Consider the following 25,595-nt stretch of genomic DNA (forward strand, 5'->3'; position numbering starts at 1 on the left):
GAGAGTTGGAAAATAATCTGGTGAGGGTAAATGAAGTGCACAAGATGGAGATGGATGATGCGAGTTTGAAATACAAAGAAAAACTAGAAAGTTTACAGCAACAACTGGAGGAAAGAAATGACCACTTGAAAGCTTTTGAGGAAAATGTTGAAGAAAAAGGCTAAATCTGGTTTGGAGATGCAGAAGTTACTAAGTGATATGCAGAAACCAGCAGAAGGATTTGCAGGCTAAACTGGAAGAGACTGAAAAGAGAGAAACAAAAACTACGTAAAGATGTAAACAGTCTTCAAAAAGACTTGCGTACTTTGCGAAAAGAGCATCAGCAGGAGCTTGACATAGTTAAGAAAGAGTCCTTAGAAGAAATGGAACAGAAAATCAGGTAAATTCTTTGTTCCTGGTCTGGAACATTTCTTTGCTTTATTTTTAACTAAAACCATAAGACCACTTTTTTATAGTTTGGTTTTTAACAATGACTGTTATTTTTCTGTGATTTTTCTAAATAGATTTAAAGAAACAGCAAGAAAAGAACAACTTGATAGTAGCACTTCATGAACACACAAAACATTGAGTCAACAGTTTAAAAGGTGGTTTGTCTTTTGACAAACTAATACCACTTTTGATCCGTTTCAGTGATGGTTATTTCAGCATTAACAGAACATAAATACACTTTTAGTTCCCTGAGACGGGAAACAAAGTCTATTAAAGCTTAATTCTGAGGGCTTTGTATCCCTACTCTCTGAGGCATCTTAGCAGGCATTGAAAATTCAGATTGTGAACTTGGGAAGAGGAGGAGATGGTAGAAGGCAAATGATATCAAGAATTGTTCATATGTACTGCAGAAACTGTAGTATGCTCTTCAGTGCTCTAATAGTTTCCCAAGTAAAGAATTCCCTCAAAACTCTGCCTGTAAGGAACCCATTCTTTACTTCTGATTCTTCATCTTCCTCGGGGGGGAGGGGAGGGGGGGGGGGAAGTTCCACAAAAAAATCTTCTGGAGGAGGCGTGAGGGAGCCTGGTGGTTCAATTCTTTTCTTTTTAATGAAACACCTGTACCTTCCAGGTGAATTCAATGGGAAGGAGAATCCCACAGAATTCATCTAATTCAAAGCCAGCCCATTCTAAAATAGTTTTGGAGATATTCCCAGATTTCCTACCTTGCTAAGCTATTCTAATAGTCTCTTTAAAATTTTATTTCCTCAGTGTATTTTTTTGACTTCTTTGTACAGGTGGGAACAAGAAGATACTGAATTAAAGCACAACTCCACGTTAAAGCAGTTAATGAGAGAGTTCAATACTCAGCTGGCTCAAAAAGAAATGGAATTTGAAACAGCCTTAAAAGAGACGATCAGTAAGTGGAGTACTAATGTAACTGTAATTAAGAGAAGCTAAAAAGTAGCCAGAAAATGGATCTTCAGATGTTTTGGGGAAGACATTTTACCTGGGATTCTGATAAAGACATATATTTTATGACTTAGTGCTGCCTAGAGAATCGGGGGAAAACCTCTCTTAGCAAAGCACATATGAATGTTAATTGTAGCACAATTAGGAAAACACATGTAGTTGTTCTTCCTTTGCCTATAGGCTCTTCAATCTTGCACTGTTTATGTTTTCATCTGTCATGGCAAGAGTTATCCATGGTAGCTGTTGAAACTAAATATCTGTCACATGTACCAAAAAAACAGGTTCTTTTAGAGGTGAAAGCACATTGGTAAGTTTTCGTTGTAATACTACTTTGGCTTTAGCAAAACAAACCTGTTACACTCTGTTTTTGACTGAAGGATGCCTTTTAGAGAAATTTACAGAATAATGGAACATCCCGAGTTGGCAGGAATCTATAAGGATCATCAAGTCCAACTCCTGGCTCCATACAGGACCACCCAAAAATCAAACCCTTTGTCTGAGAGCATTGTCCAAACGCTTCTTGAACTCCAACAGACTTGCTGCCTTGACCACTGCCATAGGGAGCCTGTCCCAGTGCCCAACCACCCTCTGGGTGCAGACCCTTTCCCTAGCCCCCAACCTGGACCCTCCCTTGTCCCAGCTCCATGGTATTCCCTCGACTCCTGTCGCCTGTCCCCAGAGAGCAGAGCTCAGCGCCTGCCCCTCCGCTCCCCTCGTGAGGGAGCTGCAGGCCACCATGAGGCCTCCCCTTAGTCTGCTTCTGCTCGAGGCTGAGCAAACCAAGGGACTTCATCTGCTCTTCATACGTCTTGCACTCCAGACCCTTTACCGTCATTGTAACCCTACTTTGGACACTAATACTTTTATGTCCCTGTATTGTGGTGCCCAAAACTGCACATGGTACTCAAGGTGAGGCCACACCAGCATAGAATCAGAATTGTATTTTCTTAGCCGAGTCTTGCAGACTTCATTCACTATTACCAATAACAAGTACCAGATGCGTTTCATGTCTGATTGCTATGCCCATGTGGTTATAACTAGATTGCAGCATGTTTCAGATTTTTTTCTGAAAAAGCTGGAGATTGAAAGAAGGTATCTCTTGACTCCACAGTTACTGAAAGTGCACCTCTAAGTGAGGTATTTCTGAAAATTCGTAGCTGTTTCAGATCCCTTCTATAGATAGAGTAGGAGATGGAATTACTTGATAAATATTGGTTGTGATGTTAACTTTTAGAGAAGTTCCAGCATCAGGCTGAAAAAACTGATCTGGATGCCAAACTGTAAACAATAAAATTCATACATATTAGAGTCAAGTGACATAATTGTCACTGTTATGGTGAAAAATGAATTCTCCTGGCAAGTATTCTTTATAGATGCCTTTCATGATTGTCTTTAACCTGTTCTGTAATACTGTTGCGACAATGATCTATCAAAATAAGTATGTTTTTTGATGTTGCCTGTTTTGTTGTTGTTGTTGTTTGTTTGTTTTTTACAGGTAAAGCCCAGGAAGTAGAATCTGAATTGATAGAAAACCATCACACAGAGACAACACAGTTGAATAAAAAAATCGCAGAAAAAGATGATGATCTAAAAAGAACTGTGGAAAAATATGAAGAAATGCTTGAGGTATGTTTCTGAAAAGTGATACGCCCACATACATTTCAAAAATAATTCTCCTTTTTTTCATTACAAAACTTGTCAGAAAATCAATGCATTCCAGTAAAGTTCTTCTGAATCTCACTGAATTATACTTTACATGTGTGGTGTCCTAGTTTCCAATTAAAATGTTTTATGGACATGTAAAAACACCAGAAACCAGGCCCTGTCTCTGATTCAGTAAAAACTATCTGGTTAGGTCTTTGTCCTCAAGCAGTTTTTTCTGTGCTCCAGATTGAAATGAATGTAAGCAAGTTACATGTAAGTCTTAAGTTCTACTAGATGTTGTTGTTGTTTCTTGTAAGTTTTTAAACAGTGTTTATATGTCATCCTCATGGTCTAGCTCCCTTCTGTGATACTATCTGCACTGGTACCATAGCCCTTAAAGTAAGGTTCTGTTCTGTGCAGGGTGCAGTCTGTTTGTGTAGTTTTCATGCTGGTAAAGCTCTTTTTTAGTTGTAAGTGAACAGTCTGTCTGCATGACATTTGCAGATAAGCAGAGTAACATTTCAACCAGAAGTTAGCAGCCAGGGATGCCTTCTATTTTAGCTGGATTAGGAGTTCACGTAGAGCAAAAATGCCTGACTACAAAAGACTGAATGTTTTTTGTTGCTAGACTGTACGTTGTATTGGGATGCAGGATGTAATTTTGGTAACTTTAGTCCTGTTTGCACAAAGAAACATTAAAAAGATTGTTTCTTGAATAGTACTATTGGTAATAATTGTAAGAGAACTTGTGTTTATGTTCAGTTAACCAGTCCAAAGAGCATGTCTGAGTGCTTTATGCTAAAAATCCCTAACTTGTAGGTAGATTTTATATTTTGCTCTGTTTCTGGACATCTGGCAATTTGGGTGGGCGTGGCAGGCTTATTCAAGTCCTAACTTTAAAGGTCCAAATAGGTCTGTGATTGGAATTCATGCAAATATAATTCCTTTCTATTTTCTCATACATTTGGTCTGTGCCAGAAACATACATGCTGTACATGGCGCATAATCTTGTTGGTGTAGGCTAATTTGACTTTTTTGATTGGAGGACATGAATGATAATGTTAAAACTGCAGTAAGCTGTAGTCCTGATATTTTATTTTTATTTTTTTTTTTACCTGATGGTGTATTTGTGTGTTTTTCTGTTATTTGGGGAGAGAAAAAAAACACAAAACAAAACAGAGAATTTGCCTTGTTTGCTGAAGTTATTGCAAGAATCTCAAAAGTGGAAAAATACTTATGTTAAATTGAGTGTGTGTCCTATTCGTTGAGATCCCTACTAAAAATAGGAACATATGCATGCACAGCTGTATGGATTTTCTCAATTTAATATGGAGTTACCAGTTACTACTCAAGGGATACCTGACTTGACTCGTGGTAGGGTTGAGAAACTTTGCATCAAGACATTTATGCAGAGAAGTTTCTCTGTCACATATGGTAAGAAGATGAAGCAAAAATAATGCCAGTTGCAAGAACGAAGCTTGCACGTGTAATTGTGGAGCTTTTTGCTGGTTTTTAAATGTGGTTAATGATGCTAAAAATTCGACTAACTTGATGTGAATATATATTAAAGACTAGAAGGAATAATTCAGTCTGTTAATATGATTTATTTATGAAGTGCTCCCCTGGCACTTCTCTTGCTTTATTTGCTGTTTGCTCCCTAATTAAAGGACTTATAAAATCAGCATAGCCTGTAACTCGAGGGGTATGTCTTTTTTCTATAAGTAAACTAAAGTATATAATTAAATTGAATGTTGTACTCCAGCTAGTTTATCTTAAGTCTATCTTTGAGCTAAATATGCAATAACTAATTTCAGGCATGTATTCTTTCATTAGTCATAATGTCTTCCATGTGAATAGGGATAGGCTCTGTGGCTTATTGAAGTCTTAGTCTATAACTTCAATTAAATCCAAATAGTATGTAGTTCATGTGTTCTCAGAGTATGCCAGATGCTGCATAGAATAATAGGTTATTATTATAAACCCAGATGCTGTAGTATGTAAGAATCCCACATGATCTCTAAATGTTTCAAATTGAAAATCATAATCTCTATTCAGGGGATTATACAAATAACATCTTACAGGTAGGTCCCTTTTACAGAAGTATTATTTAAGTTGAGTTTCTTTTTTGCATTTCAGCTACCTTCTTTGACTAAGAATGGTGTGCATGCAATTTTGATTTATCTGAATGGACAGTAGTCTAGAAAATGTAAGAATTTAGGTTCTTATTTTTAAAAGAAATAGAAACAACTGAATATACTACATTTTGAGAATTTTTAACTAGAACAGTATAACTATCTATAAAAGAAACTGTAGAAAAGTTTAATTGTTGATCTATTTTTGAGGACACAAGTCACATGAAGAGAAAATAATGGGGGGGGGGGGTCATGATGTTTGAGCCATGTTTTTAAGGTGGATATTCTTAAAACTTCTAGGCTGTAAAACTGCCTCAGGTACCATGACTTCCCATTCACTACTTTTTTTTTTTTTTTTAATTTATCTTGTGGTGATGTGTGTTTTCAGCTTAGTCAATGTGGGGAGGATGCTTATTCTTAAGCAGGGTGCAGAGTGGCCTTACAAGGAAATAATTGGTTTTTTTACTTATGGCTTACCCTAAATCTGTTAAAGCTGGACCAGCGTGCTAGTTCTCCAGTTACTTTTCCAGTGAATATTTTGTATCAGTATAGTTTGTACTCCAGAGATTTTGCATGGAATGAAAAATTTTGATCAGCAGTGCTTAGTAACAGTTGATTAATTGCACAAATTTGGTCAGGTGCGTATTGGAACAGGCAGCTCACTGCCATGCCTGATTTGTGTGAATGAAGCTGAAGCTTTAATTTAGGTCAGCAATGGAGATCTGCAGTTTGAGTAGGAATTCTATTTCTTAAGCTTCCTAACATGTTATCTCACAAAAAGGCCAGAGGGAACATATTTTTAAAAAAATACTTATTTTTGCAAAGTGCTAAATAGGTGGATTAAATCGCTAGGAATTAGATCATCCTATTTTTTCTCCTATAAATTTACTCTTCTAGCTGTCATAAAACAATACAGGAATGTTTGTTCCTTCTTTACTATTCTTGCCACTGCTTCTTACTTCCATGCTGCCGAGTGCCCCCTCCCCAGCCTCCTCAGTGAACAGGAGATTGCTGTTTCTATAAAACAAGTAAAATAAATAAAATGCTTTAGGAACATCCTTGGGAGAGTTGGTGAGAAAAGGATTCAAATTCTTGTCACTTCCAGAGTATGAGACAATTCTGTATCATTGTGTGTCCCATTTATAAAGGTCATATGAGCAAGCACAATCTCTCCAGCAGTACAGTGGATTACACTCGAACGCTGTTGTAGTGCCAGGGAAAAATTACTCTTTTTTGAAATTTTCAAACAGATATATGTAATCTAATGTTGTAGTCTAATTGTTGAAGGCCCACAAAATCTTGTTAAGCTCTTGTGGGTTTTCCTTGCTCTTCTGTAGTCCTGTAGTAGTACTATCCCTTAGACTGAATTTCAGACATACTCTGTTCTGTGTATGGCATAACTCTTTGATTGCATTCACTCCGTTGACATTAGGTTTTGAGTGGTTAGCTGATAATTAATTATGTAACCAGTATTTTGTCCTGTATATTGAAGGCTCGTGAAGAAGAAATGACAGCAAAAGTTCATGAGTTGCAGGCACAGTTAGAAGAATTGCAAAAGGAATACAAGCAAAGGATGGCAGAAGAGGAGCATCGAAACCATGAAAACGTGAGCTGACATTAATGTTTACTGTTATATCTGTAGGTGTGAAATGTCTTCTTTTTTTGTGTTGATTTTACTGGACGCCCTTTTAGAACAAAAGGATATTGCATTATGTCATTTTTAATGAGACTTTTTTGAACTGAAATTCCAAACTGCATTGAAATAGTCCTTTGAGTACATCAGATGTGAACAGAGAACCCTTTGTTGAAGGAAGAGTTGGGTGCATGGTTTTTTGTCCTTCTGAAAATAGATTTTAGTTTGAGGAATTCTTTGATGGATAAAAATACTTCTTGTTATTGCATTGAGAAGAAGAAAAGTATATGAGGTGTTGTCATTGATCAGAAAATTCATTATTATTAGTTTTAGTCTTATTATTAGTTTTCATTTTGATAACAAGTACAAAAATATTTATATTATTACATCATCGTACTATTGTGTTGTTATATATTTATAACAAGCACAAAAAGTATTTGACACTATTTGACACTACAAACTTACAGTACAGATAACCTCACTGTTCTTAGTTTTGAGAGGAGATAATACAACTCCTAATGTTTGTCCCCTGTTGTATACTTACAACACCCTTTATATTACTAAGTATTCCATGACATGAGTGTTCTCATAGCACGAAAAGCAAAAGAAATTTTAATCAACCATAGTCACCCTGCTGGTGATAATCTAGCATAATCTTGTATGGAGGAAGATTCTTAATGGACCTGTAAACCCTAACCATGATTCTGAGAAATACTGGCGTTTGAATCTTTTGCCTTTAGGACTTCTCCATTAACTGTGTTCCACTACTGACTTTGTTGTGGAAATCTACTATAAATACATGCAGTCATTTAAAATCATACATTAATCATCAGGATTACATATTCACTGATAGGACATGAAATTTACATCAAATGTATGTACCAGTGATGGTATTTGATACGTTTCTTAGTTCTACTCAGAAGTGCATTGAAATCAACAATTGTTGTGCATGTTATATTTCCTTGCCTTTCTTAATTTTTACATGACTTGTCCTTGATATGTTTGTCTGAAACAAATTTTGTTACATAATGAGTATTTACAGCTTTACAGAGCTAGATGAGAAATCTGGAGAGGGATGTGGACATACCTGAGCCTAAGTGATCGCACAAATCCATAGATGGATTTGTGCAATCCACACAGTACATGTGCAAATAATTCACCCCATAAATACTGTTTAACAATTATTTTTATAAATATATAATACAATTATTTTTATAAATATATGTATGATTGGGTAATTTCAGTTTTTATTATCATCAGTTAATCAGTGAGTTGATGTCTTTTATTTTTTTTAGCCTGTATACAGTGAATGATATATTCTTTTTTTTTTTTTTCTTACATGCATTTTCATCTAATTTTGTTGTTGTTCTAGGTGACAATAGCAGAACTTAAGGTAAGTTGAATTTTATAGATTTTTGCTTTCTAAATAGTGCTGTGTCACAGCAACTTGAAACTAGGAATACTCTTAAGTTTCTGTGTATTAATTAAAAGGTAAAAGTTTATTGAAAAGTTACCTATCATATCTTCAGCAGTTTGTTTGTGTGGCTGTTCTTTCAGGCACAGCTGGCACAGAAGACAACACTAGTCAATGATTCAAAGTTGAAAGAGCAGGAGCTCAAAGAGCAGGTAAAGGTTTGAACGAGGGAAAAGTATTCTTTTTGACTTGTATTTGCAATATTAAATGTTTTGTTCCTTTCAAATGACGATGTATTACATCTCCACACAGGAAGTATAGAACTAGTATGCATGTAAAATAGTTTTGTGTTATACTATCAGAAGATCTTTTTGAAAGTATTCCTCTATCCTGTATCTATGAAAATACCAGATGTTTCTGATGCAAGTTATCAAAAATGTTTGCATGAATGAAAAATGTAACAAAATACGTCATAAAATTGTTTCTTCTCTTTTTATAAAGCAAATATTTTTTGATGTTAGGCAAAAAAACCCACAACCCTCTTATATGTTTATGTGTATAAAATGCATATATCATATCTATATAGATATATATGCATATATTCATAAAATTAGCTGTAGATACTCTCGTGTATGTAAGTACATAAGTACACACTTTTTCTTAGCTAGTTAGGCACAGTTTTTAATAACACATGTTTTTTAATGCTTGCCTTCATTACAGAGCAAATGCTTTAACAGAATGTCATTATATTTAGCTGAAAATTCTTACGCTGAATTTTAGCTTCTTGAAAGCACCAGTTCTCATCTTGACTGTTCTCTGTTCAGATTCATGTACTGGAAGACAGGCTGAAAAATTATGAGAAGAAAGTTTATGTCACATCAGTTGGAACACCATATAGAGGTAATCTATACAATTTTCGTCGCATAAGTTTTTTCTTTGTTTGTAAAACACCCTTTGGTTTAGAGTACTTTTTAAAATGTTAGTCTTTTTGAAACAATCTTAAGATGTTTTTATGACTTCTTGTCCCTGTTTTCTTTTCTGTTGTAATAGAGTTGGTGTGTGATTTCAAAAGAGCAAATCATGTAGCATTTTGTTTGATGCCTGTTTCTATGTCTTACTGTTACGAGAGCACTTTATCAAAGTTCTTAAGCTTTCTGTATCCCCATCGGGAATGATATAGGCAGTGTCAGTAAAAATGGGATGGAGGGGAACTATTTTTCTTGTTGAATTAATATATATTTATGAGTCTTGAAGCATCTTAACAATACAAATACTAAACTTCACTGATCTTTCTTGTGATTTGTAGGATTTGTCCTGACGTCATGATCACAGTAATATTACCTCTCTTGTTTTAATAAGTGCTCTATTCATATTTCATAGAATCATTAAGTTTGGAAAAGACCTCCAAGATCATCTGGTCCAATCATCACCCAGTATCACCCACTAAACCATGTCCGTCAGCACCACGTCCAACCTTTCCTTAAATACCCCCAGAGATGGTGACGCCACCATTTCTCTGGGCAACCCATCCCAATGCCTGACTGCTCTTTCTGAGAAGAAATGTCTCCTCATTTCCAACCTAACCCTCCCCTGGTGCAACTTGAGGCCATTCCCTCTTGTCCTATCGCTAGTTATCTGCGAGAAGAGGCCGACCCCCAGCTCCCCACACCTTCCTTTCAGGTGGCTGTAGGGATCGATAAGGTCTTCCCTGAGCCTCCTCTTCTCCAGACTAAACAACCCCAGCTCCATCAGCCGCTTCTCATAGTACTTGTGTTCCAGAACACAAGTCGATATTTGTTCCATATTTGTTAAGAACACTCCTGTAAAGAGTCATGGTCATAGGTTGGTGTACTCCTTTTTGTTTCTTCATATGTATCCTCTATTTCCTGTCTTATGTGTAGTTTGTGAGATAGCTAAAGTTTGTCTCATAGTCTAGTACTACAGGTCTAGTACTACAGTTCTACAGGTTCCTTGATAACCCTATAGCTAACACAGATCAAAAGTATTATACTGGAAAAAATATTAACACTTGAAATTATTTCAATTTTTCTTACATCTGCTTTTCCCCTATTTCTCCACTGCTGTTCTTCCATCCTTTTAAAGTAAGGCATTTTTACAAACAAACAAGAAAATCAGAAATTGAGGCCTGTCAGGACTAAGTAGACTTGTTTGACTATCTTAAATTCAGAATCTCTATTATATCAGTTCATCTTTTCTGCATTTACTCTGAAACCTAAATGCATGTAATGTCTGAATTCAGATGTGTTGACATAACATTGAAATTAACTCATAATCAAGAAAAACAACACAATCTAAGCAAAAACATTTTAAGTGCATCTGTTAGGAGTAAAGAAGTAAAGATCCACAGATTTTCATTTAAGAAACGAAATTTCAGGAGTAGCACATGGTAAAGTCTATTGAAGTAGATGTACTGATCCATTCTATTTTAAGCTTTGGTAAATTGCTCTCAGTAAGTTTTAGGCATTTGGCATAATTATGGTCACTACTATGGTGTTTCTTAGTTGATTACATTTTATTCCAGTCACTTTCTGGCTAAGAGTAACTTAGATTGTTGTCAGTGACTCTCAGTATAAATATACTCTTATTTTTTTGTTGACACAGATGGAAACCTTCACCATACTGACGTTTCTCTCTTTGGAGAGCCTACTGAGTTTGAATACTTGAGGAAAGTGCTCTTTGAGTATATGATGGGTCGTGAGACTAAGGTATGGAAACTTGTATACAGGGACATGTGATTTGGGTTAGAATGAAATTGAGCTCCCTTGCTGTACAGATTTGAAACACCATATGTTTGTGATTCATCACATGTTGTCTGTTACTGTCACTGGATTCAACAAGCTTTTTTATTCCACCCAAAGAGGGATGGTCCATATCTTCACAAACTTCATCAGCATGCTGAGATGAAGCATAGGGGAAACAAAAGGGGAGAAGACTGGGGAGGGAAAAGGAGGGAGTATCAAATCTCTCACCAAGATAGTTATGGAGACTAATACTCAATAGGTAGGTATGGTTTTACTAGCAAAAGCCCTGTTGTGAGTCAAGCTTAGTGTACTTTGAGTGCTGGTATGCATTATATTAGCAGAAGTATTCTTTTGATGTCATCTTGACACAAACAGGTTAAGTAAGAGTTGCATTAAATAATAGGTTGTTAGTAGCTCTGAAGATAGTGAAATACTTCTTTAATTGTTCCTTAAAGATGTTTTATAAGGCTCCCAAATCTGTATACCTTCTCTAGAGAGTATTAATTTGCTTTTAAAAGCAGTGAAAAGCTGCACAGTAGGCTCTTGCTGGATGCTGACAAGCTTGTGAAATCATTCCTAAGTTGGGATTTTAATAGCTTATAACAATACTGATGCTTAGAGATTGACCAGGTTCAAAAGAGGTATGTCATAAGACAAACATTGTTCTTGGATGATAGATGCTATGTGGATAAATATATTGTTTTCTTCCCTGCAGTTTTTCCATTCTTTGTAGTACTGCTTTCAATTTGGACTACTATTAAGCAGAGAGATTTTAGGCAGGTTTCTATGTTAATTAGGTTTGTTCTCATTGTGCTGTGTACAGAATAAAACTTGGTCTATTCAAGACTTCTTGTCCTTATGGGATCCCTTTTTCTCTTTATTTTTATCCCTTTCCTTACTTTGATATTAACTCCATTTTTATTAAAAATATAAATGCCAGCTCAGAAAAAAAAAAAAAGTATTATTAGTTAGCTTATCTCCACAAGCCTGTGGCTCATAGGATGGCTCTCTTACTTTAATAGCATCTGATTTAAATCATTAAAGAAAAATATGTACGTTGCTGGATGTTATGTTTTTGAATTGTGAATCACAGAATCACAGAATTTCTAGGTTGGAAGAGACCTCAAGATCATCGAGTCCAACCTCTGACCTAACGCTAGCAGTCCCCACTAAACCATATCCCTAAGCTCTACATCTAAACGTCTTTTAAAGACCTCCAGGGATGGTGACTCCACCACTTCCCTGGGCAGCCTGTTCCAATGCCTCACAACCCTTTCAGTGAAGAAGTTCTTCCTAACATCTAACCTAAAACTCCCCTGGCTCAACTTAAGCCCATTCCCCCTCGTCCTGTCACCAGGCACGTGGGAGAACAGGCCAACCCCCACCTCGCTACAGCCTCCCTTGAGGTACCTATAGAGAGCGATAAGGTCACCCCTGAGCCTCCTTTTCTCCAGGCTGAACAAGCCCAGCTCCCTCAGCCGCTCCTCGTAGGACTTTTTCTCCAGGCCCCTCACCAGCTTCGTCGCCCTTCTCTGCATCCGCTCAAGCACCTCGATGTCCTTCTTGTAGCGAGGGGCCCAAAACTGAACACAGTACTCGAGGTGCGGCCTCACCAGAGCTGAGTACAGGGGGACGATCACCTCCCTAGCCCTGCTGGTCACACTGTTCCTGATACAAGCCAGGATGCTGTTGGCCTTCTTGGCCACCTGAGCACACTGCTGGCTCATATTCAGCCGACTATCCACCATCACTCCCAGGTCCTTCTCTGCCTGGCAGCTCTCCAACCATTCCTCTCCCAGCCTGTAGCTCTGCTTGGGGTTATTGCACCCCAGGTGCAGGACCCGGCACTTGGCCTTGTTGAACTTCATTCAGTTGGCCTCAGCCCATCGGTGCAGCCTATCCAGATCCTCCTGCAGAGCTTTCCTACCCTCAAGCAGATCGACACATGCGCATAGCTTGGTGTCATCTGCAAACTTACTGAGGGTGCACTCAATGCCCTCGTCCAGATCATCGATGAAGATATTAAAGAGGACCGGCCCCAGCACCGAGCCCTGGGGGACGCCACTAGTGACTGGCCTCCAACTGGACTTGGCTCCATTCACCACGACTCTTTGGGCCCAGCTATCCAGCCAGTTTCTAACCCAACGAAGCGTGCGCCAGTCCAAGCCTAGGGCAGCCAGTTTCTTGAGGAGAATGCTGTGGGAGACGGTGTCAAAAGCCTTGCTGAAGTCAAGGTAGACCACATCCACAGCCTTTCCCTCATCCACCCAGCGCGTCACTTTGTCATAGAAGGAGATCAGGTTCGTCAAGCAGGACCTGCCTTTCATAAAGCCATGCTGACTGGGCCTGATGGCCTGCTTGCCCTGCAAGTGCTGCGTGATGACTCTCAGGAGGATCTGCTCCATGAGCTTCAAAGCTGAAGCTCATGAAGTGAAGGACATAGACAAGAGAGAATGTTTAAAAAGAATTTGTCAGCAATGCTTCAATTTCACCCAACCCTTGAGACATCAGTGGATGACTCTTGCAGATAGCTGATGCAAGTAGCAAAGTTGCATTCAAGGAAACCTATCTGAAACCTCTTCTGTCACTCATTAATGCTGTTTCTTATTGGTCTTCAAAATATTACTGTACATGCCTCAAAGGAAAATAGCACAAATGCCTTTGGAAAATAAAACTGATTTTATTTTCCTTTTCAACAAGGACATACTAAAATTTGCAGCTGACTTGTTCAATAACAGCAACAAACATGCTGAAGTAATTTGATTTTAGGTCTCTTCTGCCATTCTTTCAGTTGCTTAGATGAAAAGATATATCCATCTCATATGTATATCTTTCATATAAGAGTAAATACATAACATAAGCAAATATGAATAAATAAATATATATTTATTTGCCCTGGAGAATACACTGTACTGAACCAGAAGGTGCCATACAACATTTCTACACACAGGCTCCTAAAAGCAGATGAGTCCTGGGAGGGGAAAGAAATTTAGTTCCTGCAATAACTTGAGAAGGCATTGTTTTAGACTTGATATAATCGAATGGGGAGATGCATTTAATTCAAACAAGCAGAAGAACCTACTTTCAAAGCACTACAAATTTTAGCTTTGGGAAATTAGATTCAGATAAGTGATGGAGAATGACAAGCTTATTCAAACTGAATGTGATTGTATTCCTCTCTGTTGTGTGTTCATACTAATATGATTACCTCTTAGCAGTATTTATGTGAAGATAAATGTTCTTATATATTACAAAAATGGGAAAAAAAAATCTTGTATTGTCTAGTCCTGATCAAGACTGTAGTTGTACTGGCATTTGCTAATGGAAATTTTAAATGGAATGAAAGCTAAGATTTTACTAATTCAAATATGAAGGCGTTTTGATGGTTTCTTCACTTTTGCCTTAAATGGTACTTACAAGCTGATACCATGTGCTTGTTGTTCAACCATTAGAAATGTGACTGGTAGAAGTGAGCTTAGTGTCTGCTCTCATGAGGATTGTGTTTTATCTTATTTACCGAACTATGTCTTGAAAGCTGTTTGGTTTCTTCCTGCTGTGCTAATTGGAGAACCATGAGCAATGGTGATGTGATTGATAAAATGTTTAAATACATAGTCTAAATGTGTTCATTAAGCATTGATAAGCATTTTTTTTTTTTATTCCCAACAGAGTCCTTGAGTTAAAAGATCTCTACTGAGATACACCTCTTTGGTGCAGACATACCCTCCTCCTCGCTTTGGTTTTCCAGGACCAGGCGAGACAGTTTTTTCTAGTTTTCTCTTGTAAGATATGTGGTCTATTCCCCAGATCATTCTAGTGGCTCTCCTTTGTGCAGGGTATCCTTCTGGAGTACAAATAAATACTCCATGTCTCAAAGGTGGCTCAGCGGTGAAATCAGTGATCTCAATGGGCATGATTTGCTCTTCTTTGAGAGAAGTTCAGCAGAAGCTGTGTAACTATACAGGACACTTTGCCATCAATGTGGCCTGATAAATGATTCTGGAATTGTATCGAGCAGAGCGATGAACGAGTGCGTCACTTGTGTTGAAGTGCTGGAGACTAACAATAAGGAATTAGAATCATAATGTATAATCTATATAACCTGCAACCTGTCACAGTCATCATAAACTGTTGGACCAATGTTCACATGTGTCTTTGGGGTTTTTTGTTGTCCTTCCCTGCAGCCCATCTTGTTTGTTTGTTTGTTTCCCTCTTCCTTGGCAGGTCCAATGGAATGAAATAAGATGGCATGCTTAGAAAAAGCTGGCAACTTGTTGAGAATATCTGAATTTGGAGATGCATGGCACAAACTATTGGGTTCAATAAAACTACGTTTTCTACAGCCATGCGAACAGCTGAACTGTCCAGCTGTACTGCACACTTAATATTACGTCTTGCAGAATTCCTAGAGGACTGTTTTGGCAGGTTCTTCTACTTGTAACTTCATTATGCTGTTTGGAGTCTGTTATGAGGTCTCAAAGTCAGTCTGAGTATTGTATGTGTATAATAAATGTGTTTTGATCTGCTTGATACAGGGGAGAATGGAATAGAGTAGAAGTGTGTTCTGTCAGATTTGCTTTGGGCTTTGCTGCTCTCCAGCAGAAATGAAAAATTCATGCAGATCTTTTTTGGCACCTGGACATGCTTTTGTGCATCGTGAAATAACAAGGGATATTTCTATAGAAGTCAATTTTGATTTTTGAAGAGTCTTCCTTTGACCAGTCCCTCTCAAATTATAGAGAGACTGATGGATATCATTGTAACAGTATTTTTTGTGGAGATCGCCTACCCAAATATATAGACCTCAGAAAAAGAAATGGGGATGCAAGATAGAATCTCTTACAAGACTGGTTATTGTATTCCTTAAATAATATTGAATAATTGTTTTAGAATCTCCCTCATGGCTTCAAGAACTTGGAAAATTTCAAGTCATTGATAGTGGTGAATTACAAAACGCACATCTATAGGAAATAAGGTATTAGATAGCATCTAAAGCATCAGTGCTTTCATGCAGTATTTGCAGTGTTTGTAGATTTTTTCTTAATGTTTGCATGCCATTGTGTCCTGTAGAAAACTGTTGAGAGGGCTTTCTCGGTAGCTCTGTTGTAAGATGTCGTAAGGAATAGATTCTAAGCTCGGAGCTTTCTTTCAGTCCGAGATAATTGTGATGATTTTTTTTTATAAATGAAGTCAGAAAAGCATGTTGTCAGTTTGTGACGCTGAGCATGTTCCTCTGTGCATCTGGGTACTGCCGTAGAGGCACTTCTAAATTACAGAAAATATTTATATGTCAAAAAGAAGGTTTTTAAACTGAAAATGGTCAACAGGACTTTTTTTTTTCTTTTCATTTTTATCCCTAGTTAATGATATACAGAAACGGTTGTTGCAAATCAGGGAGTTACCTATTGCTTTTAGCTGTGGTCATTTTTGTCATGCGGCTGCTTTGTTACTGCAGTCTCCCTCTTCACTCCACATGTGGTGCTGGTAATAAACAGTAGGCCTCCAGAGCAGCAATCTTATCTCACCCACATTCTTGAAGAGCAGCAGTTACTGCTTTCGTAGCAGTCACCTTCTGTTTGAGCTGCACTGCGGTTATTGCTTTGACCTTTCTTGCAAAAGTCAGCAGAACCTTGTTTTGTGCCTTTTGGAACTTTTTGTTCCCGCTAATCTGTTTTTAAAAGAGAAATAATCATTGCTTGTTTTGCACAAAGGTTTGACATTTTGACATACTCCATCTGAGGCTATCTAAATGGTTTGCTATTTAAATATGACATTCTGTGTACCCGCTAAAAATATTTAGACAACTGCTGTTCCATGTCTCACGTTTGGATCTGCTTTCTCAGTGTTTCATTTCTTTGTTTCTTTACAAAATATTTGAACTATAGGAATATAGTTGGATTCATAAGGACTCTTTCAGGTGTTGTGTGCCTCAAATGTGCTCCAGGAACACCATATAAAGTTGAAATGTGGTAGGAGCAGGATTTGCAACATTATGATTGTGATTTCTTCATTAATGGAGTTTAAGCAGATACAATGGAACTGACGTCATATTAAAGTAGATGCAGTTTGTGGCAACGTGAAATGAAGACTCTTCGTGGTTTTCATGTAATTCACATAATGTATGATGTCATGCAAATGCATGTATGATGTGAATCTCATGGTTATATCTTATTCTTTTCAATATGTTTTCTGTTGACATTACTAAAAATAGCATCCAGTATTCTGAAGCGAAATGCATTTTAAAATACTGCAAAGCGTTTTAGGGCACATGAAATTGATTACAGATGATCTGTTTCGTTTTAGACAATGGCCAAGGTTATAACAACAGTTCTGAAGTTCCCAGCTGATCAAACTCAGAAGATACTAGAACGAGAAGATGCTCGACCATTGGTAAGTTGTGTAAGCAAAGTGAATTTATGCAAAAGAGATGAGGTAGCAAGAAGAAGTTGGAAGCTTTCTTTAGTCTCCCTTTCTCCCTTTGCTTATTCAAGATAACTTATCTCCTCCTCTTTTTCTTGTTCAGTGGAATGTCAAATTCTGGCAGTAGGTTTGAGTTTATAGCAAAAAGGGAGGGAAAGGGGGTAAGACCAAGAATATTTTCTTGGCTAGAATTTCGTATCACTGGTTTAAACGTGTTTGTGAAAGCTGTGGTACAACAGAGCAAAGCAAGTTCAGTTACTGCTACTATTCTGCAGATCAATTTCCATACTGAAAAAGTAGTCTGAGAGAAAATTCATGTTTCTTAAACTCAGAAGTTTCTGTGGATTCATAGCAGTTTTCATGGAAAAAAAAGAGATTTTTTTTTTTTTTACGGCCCTAGGATAAAATTTCTGACAAAAGCAAGAGCAATGTTTGCTTGTAGAACAGAAAACTGATTAGCTCGCTCATCTGGGATATGCATGATTAAAGTGAAATATATACATTTAGGTTAGTTTTATGTCAGTATCCTAATAAGTTGTTTGTTGGTTTTTTTTGTTTGTTTTTTTTTTTTGTACTTAACATCAAAATATGTCAGGTTCACTCTTGGTAAGGACAGATCAAAATAACAATTTTAGGCACTTTGGTAACAGAGCGCAGAAACCCTTTCTCCAATTCTGTCTTGCCATCAGTGCTGAGTAATACTCAGCAGTACTGTAGCAATATTGGATCTTGCACAACTGTGAGGGAAGAAGTAAAATGATGACAATTAATTTGCACAGATTCATGCAAGATACATGCATTAGAGAATAAAATTGGTTGAACACTGAATAGAGAATGATTCCTTTTAATTTACCTCCTCCCCTCCTCCCCCCCCCCCACACACGGATTTTGTGAGGGATAGAATGCAATGGTGTTTACCACAAAGGTGAATTTGGGATTGAGAAGCAGAGCACAAAGAGAAGAATATATGAGCATAAACATTTCTTTGGTCTACTCTTACTACTTCATGTAGCGGAGGTATTTTTCATTAAGACAAAACCTGCAGTAATACTCTTTCTACATTGTATCTAAAGTCAACATTGTGATCCTCCTCTTTGTGGGTCACTGAGTAAAACATTTAGGAATTAAAGTGAGAGAATAAAATTCATTTTTTTCTTACAGGCGTTTTGTACATATTTAACACTTCTAGGAACAGAATTGAAAAAAAAAAAGTGAACATTTTCACTTGTAGTTGCAATTTACATAATGCTACTACTACATGTTGTAGTTGCATTAAAATTTGGATGTAAAAAAATACCATTTCATCTGCTTGAAGTATCAAATGAGTGAAGTGTTTGATACTTCAACATTTTCCTGTATACTTTGTAGCCTTGATTGTCTTCCTATCTTAAGCGTTCAATGTACTTTTGAAATGATGTAAATGCTGTTAATAGTACAGCTCTAGCAAGTCTTGTGCATCCCAAGCATGGTCTCAGGAAGCTCTTGTTTAAACCACGTTCATCTCTGCCATATTATTTGAAATTAACACTATTCTTGCTTCGGAAATAATACAACAAAATATACTTATTGCTTTCTTAAGACACACTTCTCTTTTGGCAAGCTCCAGTAATACTTTTCAGAAGTATTTCTGAGTTGGTTAAAAATGAAGTTAGAGAGATAGACCACATTTTTCAGTCCCTTCAGCTTTTTGGTATTTGAAACCTGGTCTTCCTAAAACAGATACTTGAAAGTTTTATTTAGTGTGAGAAGTTGCAACTTGAATTCATTCAACAAGTTTTGGTCCTTGGGTTTAAATTTTGGCTAGAACATGCTTTGAATTACTTTGCAGACTGCAAATGCTTTGATTGTTAAGGATATCGTAATTGAAAGAATGTAATGTCCTGATCAAAACTTCTTGGGTTTCACAGTCCCTTCTTGGCTCAGATCTAGCCTATCAATTTTTCTCCTTTCCAAGTCCACAAAGATAAAATTAGACATCTAATAGAAACTCAAATATTAGGGCATGTTTTGCATGCAACTGATGAAAGACTTAGTAATTTTTTTTTCAATTTCAATTTCAAAGTTAAGTGTTTACTGAAGGAAAAATTAATATTTGTGGCATGTCTTTTGTAATTCTGTTAAAGACTAAAAAGAGTGGAGCACTTGTCATAAATTATTCCGTTAAGAGATATGTTTGGGGTTGGTTTGCTTGCTGACATTTGCTAACACGATCATAGTGTTTCTCCACACAATACCAGAATGATATTGGTATTTGAAAATACCCAGTGTTTAGTTCTCATAAATGTCTAAGCTTACAACATGAATGTGTGTTTTTAACATAAAGCTTAGTTGGTTTTGTATGTTCATTTATAGCCAAAAGGTTTATAACAAATTTTAATGTGTAAATTGCTAATTATCTATGCTACTGAGAAAGAATAAACATGCATATGTTAGGAAGTTTCTACGAGTACTTACCCTTTTAACGTCTGGGTGGGTCTTTCTTAAACAGTGGGCATATGTTTAAGAGGTTTCTATTGAAAACTTTAACAAATTTCAAGGTAAATAAACATACGTTAGACCAATATATCTTTATCACTAATCTTCTTTTTTTTTTTTTTAACTACATAATATCATAGTCTAACTGCGGCAATCTCATTTGTAAGCAGTAGATGTCCACAGAGTTCTTACCTACACTATTAACCACATAGTCCAATAAGCTGTTTTCTTCCTGGCTTTGTAGTTTGCCTCACCTCGCGGTGGTATCTTCTGAATATTCCATCAGTCTGTGCTTAGTTAGCATGTGGGTGAGTGAAGACTAATACATACTTGTTTTATTTGGAGATGAAACCTGTAGTATGACAGTAGTAATCATTCTTCTCTTTTTTTTTTTCTTGCACGCTCGTGTTCATTAAAAACATTTTCAAACGTTTTTGTCCTGTAAGTGTATGATAAAATTTGTTCTACTTTTAATCATGTTTTGCTTTACAAAGCCAAGATTGAAAAGGGTGAATGCTGATCCAAAACCAATCTTTTTGAGGTATAAAAATAATATGAAATGTTGATTGAGGTTCAAAACTCTCGATTATAGGGGAAAAATCAGATTTTAAATTATATGTCATATTAAATTTTATTGTACTTGGCTTTGTTTTGTCTTTATTCACTTTCTGATTTCTTTTTTTTTTTTTTTTTTTTGAAAATAGGCAAATAGATAAGTCAGATTTTGAAAGAGCCTGTACTGCTTTAAATGATTTTTTACATCTTATGAGTACGAGAATTGATTATTTGAAAAAAGATAAGTGAAATATTCTTTGTAGAGGAATTAGGTATGATTACTTTTAAACATCAGTACCTTTCTGAATCAGAGCTTTGGCTTGGCATCAAGAGCAGATAGAGCAGCGAGATTAGGGAGAAAGATTTGTGGAACTTTATGCTTTCAGTTTATTGTCCTTTTTTTGGAAAGTTTCATTTACCTATTTTCATGATTAAACTGCGAAACTAACTGTAGTGTTACAGAAAAGCAACAGTTGATTTGTGTCTCAAGATAAAGGTTGCATCTGACAAGATTAATAAACAAGCAACATGAACACAGTAGTGGTCAAGAACATGCAAGTAGCAGGTAGCGCTTTCTGCGCTGGCCAGGATTACATTTTGAGTTGTTTAATGGTGCATGATCATAGAATCATTAAGGTTGGAAAAGACCTCCAAGATCATTTGGTCCAACCATCCCCCTATCACCAATGTCACCCACTAAACCATGTCCCTCAGCACCACGTCCAACCTTTCTTTCAACACTTCCCTAGGCAATGTGTTCCAATGCCTGACTGCTCTTTCTGAGAAGAAATGTCTCCTGATTTCCAACCTGAACCTCCCCTGGCTCAGCTTGAGGCCATTCCCTCTAGTCCTACCACTACTTATCTGTGAGAAGAGGCTGACCCCTAGCTCCCCACAACATACTTTCAGGTAGCTGTAGAGAGCAATAAGGTCGCCCCTGAGCCTCCTTTTCTCCAGACTGAACAACCCCAGCTCCATCAGCTGCTTCTCACAGGACTTGTTCTCCAGGCCCCTCACCAGCTTTGTTGCCCTTTTCTGGACTTGCTCAAGCACCTCCATGTCCTTCTTGTAGCAAGGGGCCCAAAACTGAATGCAGTACTCGAGGTGTGGCTTCACCAGAGCAGATTACAAGGGGACAATCACCTCCCTGGTCCTGCTGGCTATACTTAAGAAACTCTTCAGATGGATTTTGTAGGATGTGGCCAGTATAACTTTCCTTTTCATCCTTTGCGGCTGAAAAGCTTTGCAGAGGTGCCGGGAATTGGTTCAGTGCATCTGCAGAGCTGGCTGGCTGTTGGCTGACCCGCAGCGCTAGGCTCAGCGCATGCTCCTGGCCTGCCACAGGATGGACCAGCCTAGGCCTCCCCACTTCCAGGCATCCAACATTGCCTTTACAAGGCAGCCAACAGCCTTTCTTCCCCTCTTACAGTCATGTAAATAGAGCCTATAACACAAGCTAACCTTTGTTTTGAAGGCAAAAAAATTCTACTCAGCTAACACGGTCTCCACTTTTGTTTTTGTTTTGTGATGTCGTAAACTTTTCACTTGAATACAATAATGAGTGCACTTCATTGCACACAAAAAATGCATTTGGACTGTTTGCCTGTTAGCCTTGATCACTTCTTGACAATTTCAGCAACTGTTTTCATAGCCTGTTGAAAATATTTGAATTTTAAGTAATGATAGGACAAAGCTATTTACAGGACTATTGCAGAAAGCATGTCTGAAATTTAAATTCTTGACATGCAGTCTGTAATGCTGTATAAAAAGTTCTCGGCCATTTTTGATAGCTCTCACAGGAAGGCATAATTTTTGACTTACTGTCAGCAATTACCTATTACAGCTTCAAATCTTAAGCCAGTGTTTATGGAAGCCATTCAGCCCCCATTACTGGATTGTAGTTTCTTAGTTTATTTCAAATATTTTTGTGACATGTCAGTAGTTAGCCAGCAAATGGAATAATATTCTTGCATGTATAAAACTATGAAATTAAGGTGATTTTGGCTTCATTGTGAAAGTAATAGATCTTTCCTGGTAGATGAGGCCTTTTCCTAGCCCCAAAATTTTAGTTCATTTTGATTTTGATGACAGGCTTTATGCAGAGAGGACAGCTTTGTCCGAGTTTTTCATTGGATTGAAAAGCAACATTGTGGTAGACTTATCTATTTCCAGTGAGACTCCTTTTTTTTTTTTGTTACAGGTCTTTTTGTTGTTGTTTTTTTTTTTTGTTTTGTTTTGTTTTGTTTTGTTTTGTTTTGTTTTGTTTTGTTTTTTTAATCACACTTTCTCAACTGTTTTGAAAATACTGGAATTACTTGCTCAAAATCAGTTAATAATTTGGTCATCTGACTTACCTGATATTCTTGCATCTCCTATTCCTATCAATAACCAACGATTTCATTATTATTTTAGTGTTAAGCACTTGTAAGTTGCTTTCAGTGATGTAATATTTGTTCATTTCTTTTATCTTTTTATTCTTCTAGTCATGGCTACGACCATCTTGAAGAAATAGTGATGAGAATGTCTCATAACAGTGCTGCTTAGAAATACGTTCGTATCGCCGTTGTTGCCCCTTTTGAAGGGACAAGAAGAGAAGCTATTATTCAAGGTCACAAATGGAACAGCAAGAACCAAAGCTTAGCACCACCTTTGGACCATGGATATAGTTAAAACTGCCTTGACAAGAAACGCTAATCAGGGGTTATCTGGTGATGAGTCTTTTTTCTCTTCTATTGAATACTGTCTTCTATTTTGTGTTAAAGGTTATTTTTTTAAAAGAGAGAAAAGACTATCCTAGGAAGGAATTGCCCACTACTGTATCTCTATACAGATTTCACTGGGGGTTTTTTAAGAGTTGAACTAAATGCTCTGTCTCTTCTATTTATTTTTTTATTTTTTGAATGAATTGTGCAATACATTTTTGGATGGATAGCAGTTAAGGTGATTTTCCTGATGAACTGGGCACTTGTTTGACTACTCCTTTTCCGATTTGATCTTCTGATTGTTTGCTAAAGATCACTTCCTATATGCTTTTGCCTACAATAAATCCAGATTGCAGTACCTCATTTGTTTACTCCTAGCTTTTGTACTTATATTTTCTGGAGAAAAAGTACATTACTGTAAATTGTAAATAGTTAATACATAACTGTATCATATGCTGATCTGACTGTCGACAGCACTAATCTGACAGGAGCTGAGATTAAATAAAGTTTATTTACTGTATAATTTTGGAATTTCTTGTGGTATGATTTTTCTTTTGAAAGGATCCACCAGTTTTGTTCTTGCTCCTTTTCAAGACATCCTTAGCCGAGACATTTCCAGGCTGAAATCAAGACAAGAACCGTGTCTTCCAGCATGATGCCTGATGCATCAGCAGCCTGAACCAGACTTCACATGGGTACATTTGGTTCCAAAAAAATGCATGTTCCTTTCCTGGCTGGCCAAGGATTTGTAGGATTTTGCTATTGCTATCATTACAGCAATTTAAAATATAGATTTTGAGTTTCAGATTTCCATATAAGGTATAGGTTTTCTTAGGATTTGGGAAATTGAATGCATGGATCTGTTACTCTGGCAGTATCATTATGATCACTTACCATTCTTTTCTTATCCTTACAAGTAAGCTATTTTTCATGTTTTCTCTTTTTGTTCTTTTTCCCTTTACATGAAAGATACTAGTTATGGGCTGTACTTTGTCAAACATGACCTAAGTACAGCAGACCAAACTGAAATAGTCTGTATAACATTCATACAACGTTGGATAGAACTAACCATTTTTTTCCTTAAAAAGTGACCTAAGTAAAGAACACAAAGGAGATAATAGTTATCCTTCATTCTTTTTTTTTAAGTCAAAAAAACACTTCCCAAATTTATTTTTTTTAATTTTTTTTCCTTTCTATAAATGACTCATAAACAATCACATCTTTTCCATTATGTTGATGAATAGTTAAGTGCAAGAGTTTTGTCAGACTGAAGTTTTAACTGCTTCTAGATTTATTGTAAGAGAATCTAAGGCATTGCTTTATATATATATATATATATATACATAAAGGGCACAAAGAAAGCACAAAAATGAAACTTTATTTTGAGTAATGTTTTTTGTTTTGTTTTGTTTCTTGAAGTGTCATAAAATACCAATAGGAGTGCTAATGCAACCATAAACTAATATACTCTAGACCACAAATACGTCTGATTATAAAATATCCTTGTTTGGACACATGTAGCTAAAAGCCAAAGACTGTATCAAAGTTTTGGCTGCCTTTTTAGCAAAGTTTAGAGGATCCAAGGCTTGTCCAAACTGGAATGTTAGAACATTGTGCTGTGAGAGAATATATTTGGTTGTTTTATGTTGAATTTTCCTTTAGTTTTACATGAAAAGTACGTTACATTTGTAACTTTGGGGACCCGTATACGTGTATAGAAAACCAAAAATGTGTAGCTCTATTTATAAAGATGACAATGTTTACCAAGCATCCTCCAGTGTCTTAAGGATTAATCATTGTTAATTTAAATGAAAAATGTGTTGCTTTCTTAGAATTTCTGTATTATTTCAGTGCCTAGGCTGATGTCTATTGGCAATGTACTATTTCAAATGTATTATAAACTATTATATAAAAATCCTTCCAACTTTTAGTTCTGCCATTTATAGTCCCTCTTTCCATGAGTTATACTAAAATGTTTTCTTTTCTACATAGTGCTTTGTATCTGGTTCTCTCCTCTAATTCCTCTATTCTCTGCATTCATAGCTTTGCTACAAAAACAAAACAAAAGAAAACAAACAAACAAAAAAAACCACTTAATAGAGTTTGCTAAATTGAGCAACTTTTTTTTTTTTTTTTTTTAATTTGCCTTTTCAAGAAGTGATGACTCTTTCACAGTGTTATTACTGATTTGTTATGGATACCAAGATGAACAGAACCTGGCAGCCTCTCCCCTGCATGTTGGACATCCAGACCCAACAGCAGGAATGTATGTGGCTGTTCCTAGACACTGGTCCTCAAAAATGGTGGTAGCTTGGGATTTGCAAATTGTATTTGGTTGTGTACATTCATAGTATTGCAAACTAGAGATGCCAGAACACAAATAAGCATCAAGTTGTATGCTGTTCCATGTCTCTGATATAGGAATTGTCACCTTTAAGTTTCTCTTCTCTTGTAGGC

At 36.7% G+C, this 25,595-nt stretch overlaps 1 protein-coding gene across 1 annotated transcript; it reads left to right on the forward strand.

The window, feature by feature from the left end:
• Positions 1–160: 160 nt before the first annotated feature.
• Positions 161–24,295, forward strand: LOC116485462 (golgin subfamily A member 4-like). The gene is made up of 11 exons (XM_032180820.1): positions 161–379; positions 1,227–1,348; positions 2,897–3,027; positions 6,670–6,783; positions 8,183–8,203; positions 8,368–8,436; positions 9,049–9,124; positions 10,847–10,950; positions 17,290–17,376; positions 20,126–20,189; positions 22,920–24,295. The coding sequence occupies exons 1-10, from the start codon at positions 363–365 to the stop codon at positions 20,153–20,155; spliced, it is 771 nt and encodes a 256-aa protein (XP_032036711.1). The 5' UTR covers positions 161–362; the 3' UTR covers positions 20,156–20,189; positions 22,920–24,295.
• Positions 24,296–25,595: the final 1,300 nt, after the last annotated feature.

Source organism: Aythya fuligula, chromosome 2, assembly GCF_009819795.1.
Source record: "Aythya fuligula isolate bAytFul2 chromosome 2, bAytFul2.pri, whole genome shotgun sequence".
In the NCBI taxonomy this organism is placed as follows: domain Eukaryota; kingdom Metazoa; phylum Chordata; class Aves; order Anseriformes; family Anatidae; genus Aythya; species Aythya fuligula.

What these genes read in the sequence shown, in the direction of transcription:
- LOC116485462 (XM_032180820.1), top strand. An exon ending in AGCCTTAAAAGAGACGATCA is followed by an intron (nt 1,349 to 2,896) that starts GTAAGTGGAGTA and finishes TGTTTTTTACAG; the next exon opens with GTAAAGCCCAGGAAGTAGAA. An exon ending in GAGAAGATGCTCGACCATTG is followed by an intron (nt 17,377 to 20,125) that starts GTAAGTTGTGTA and finishes CTGGCTTTGTAG; the next exon opens with TTTGCCTCACCTCGCGGTGG.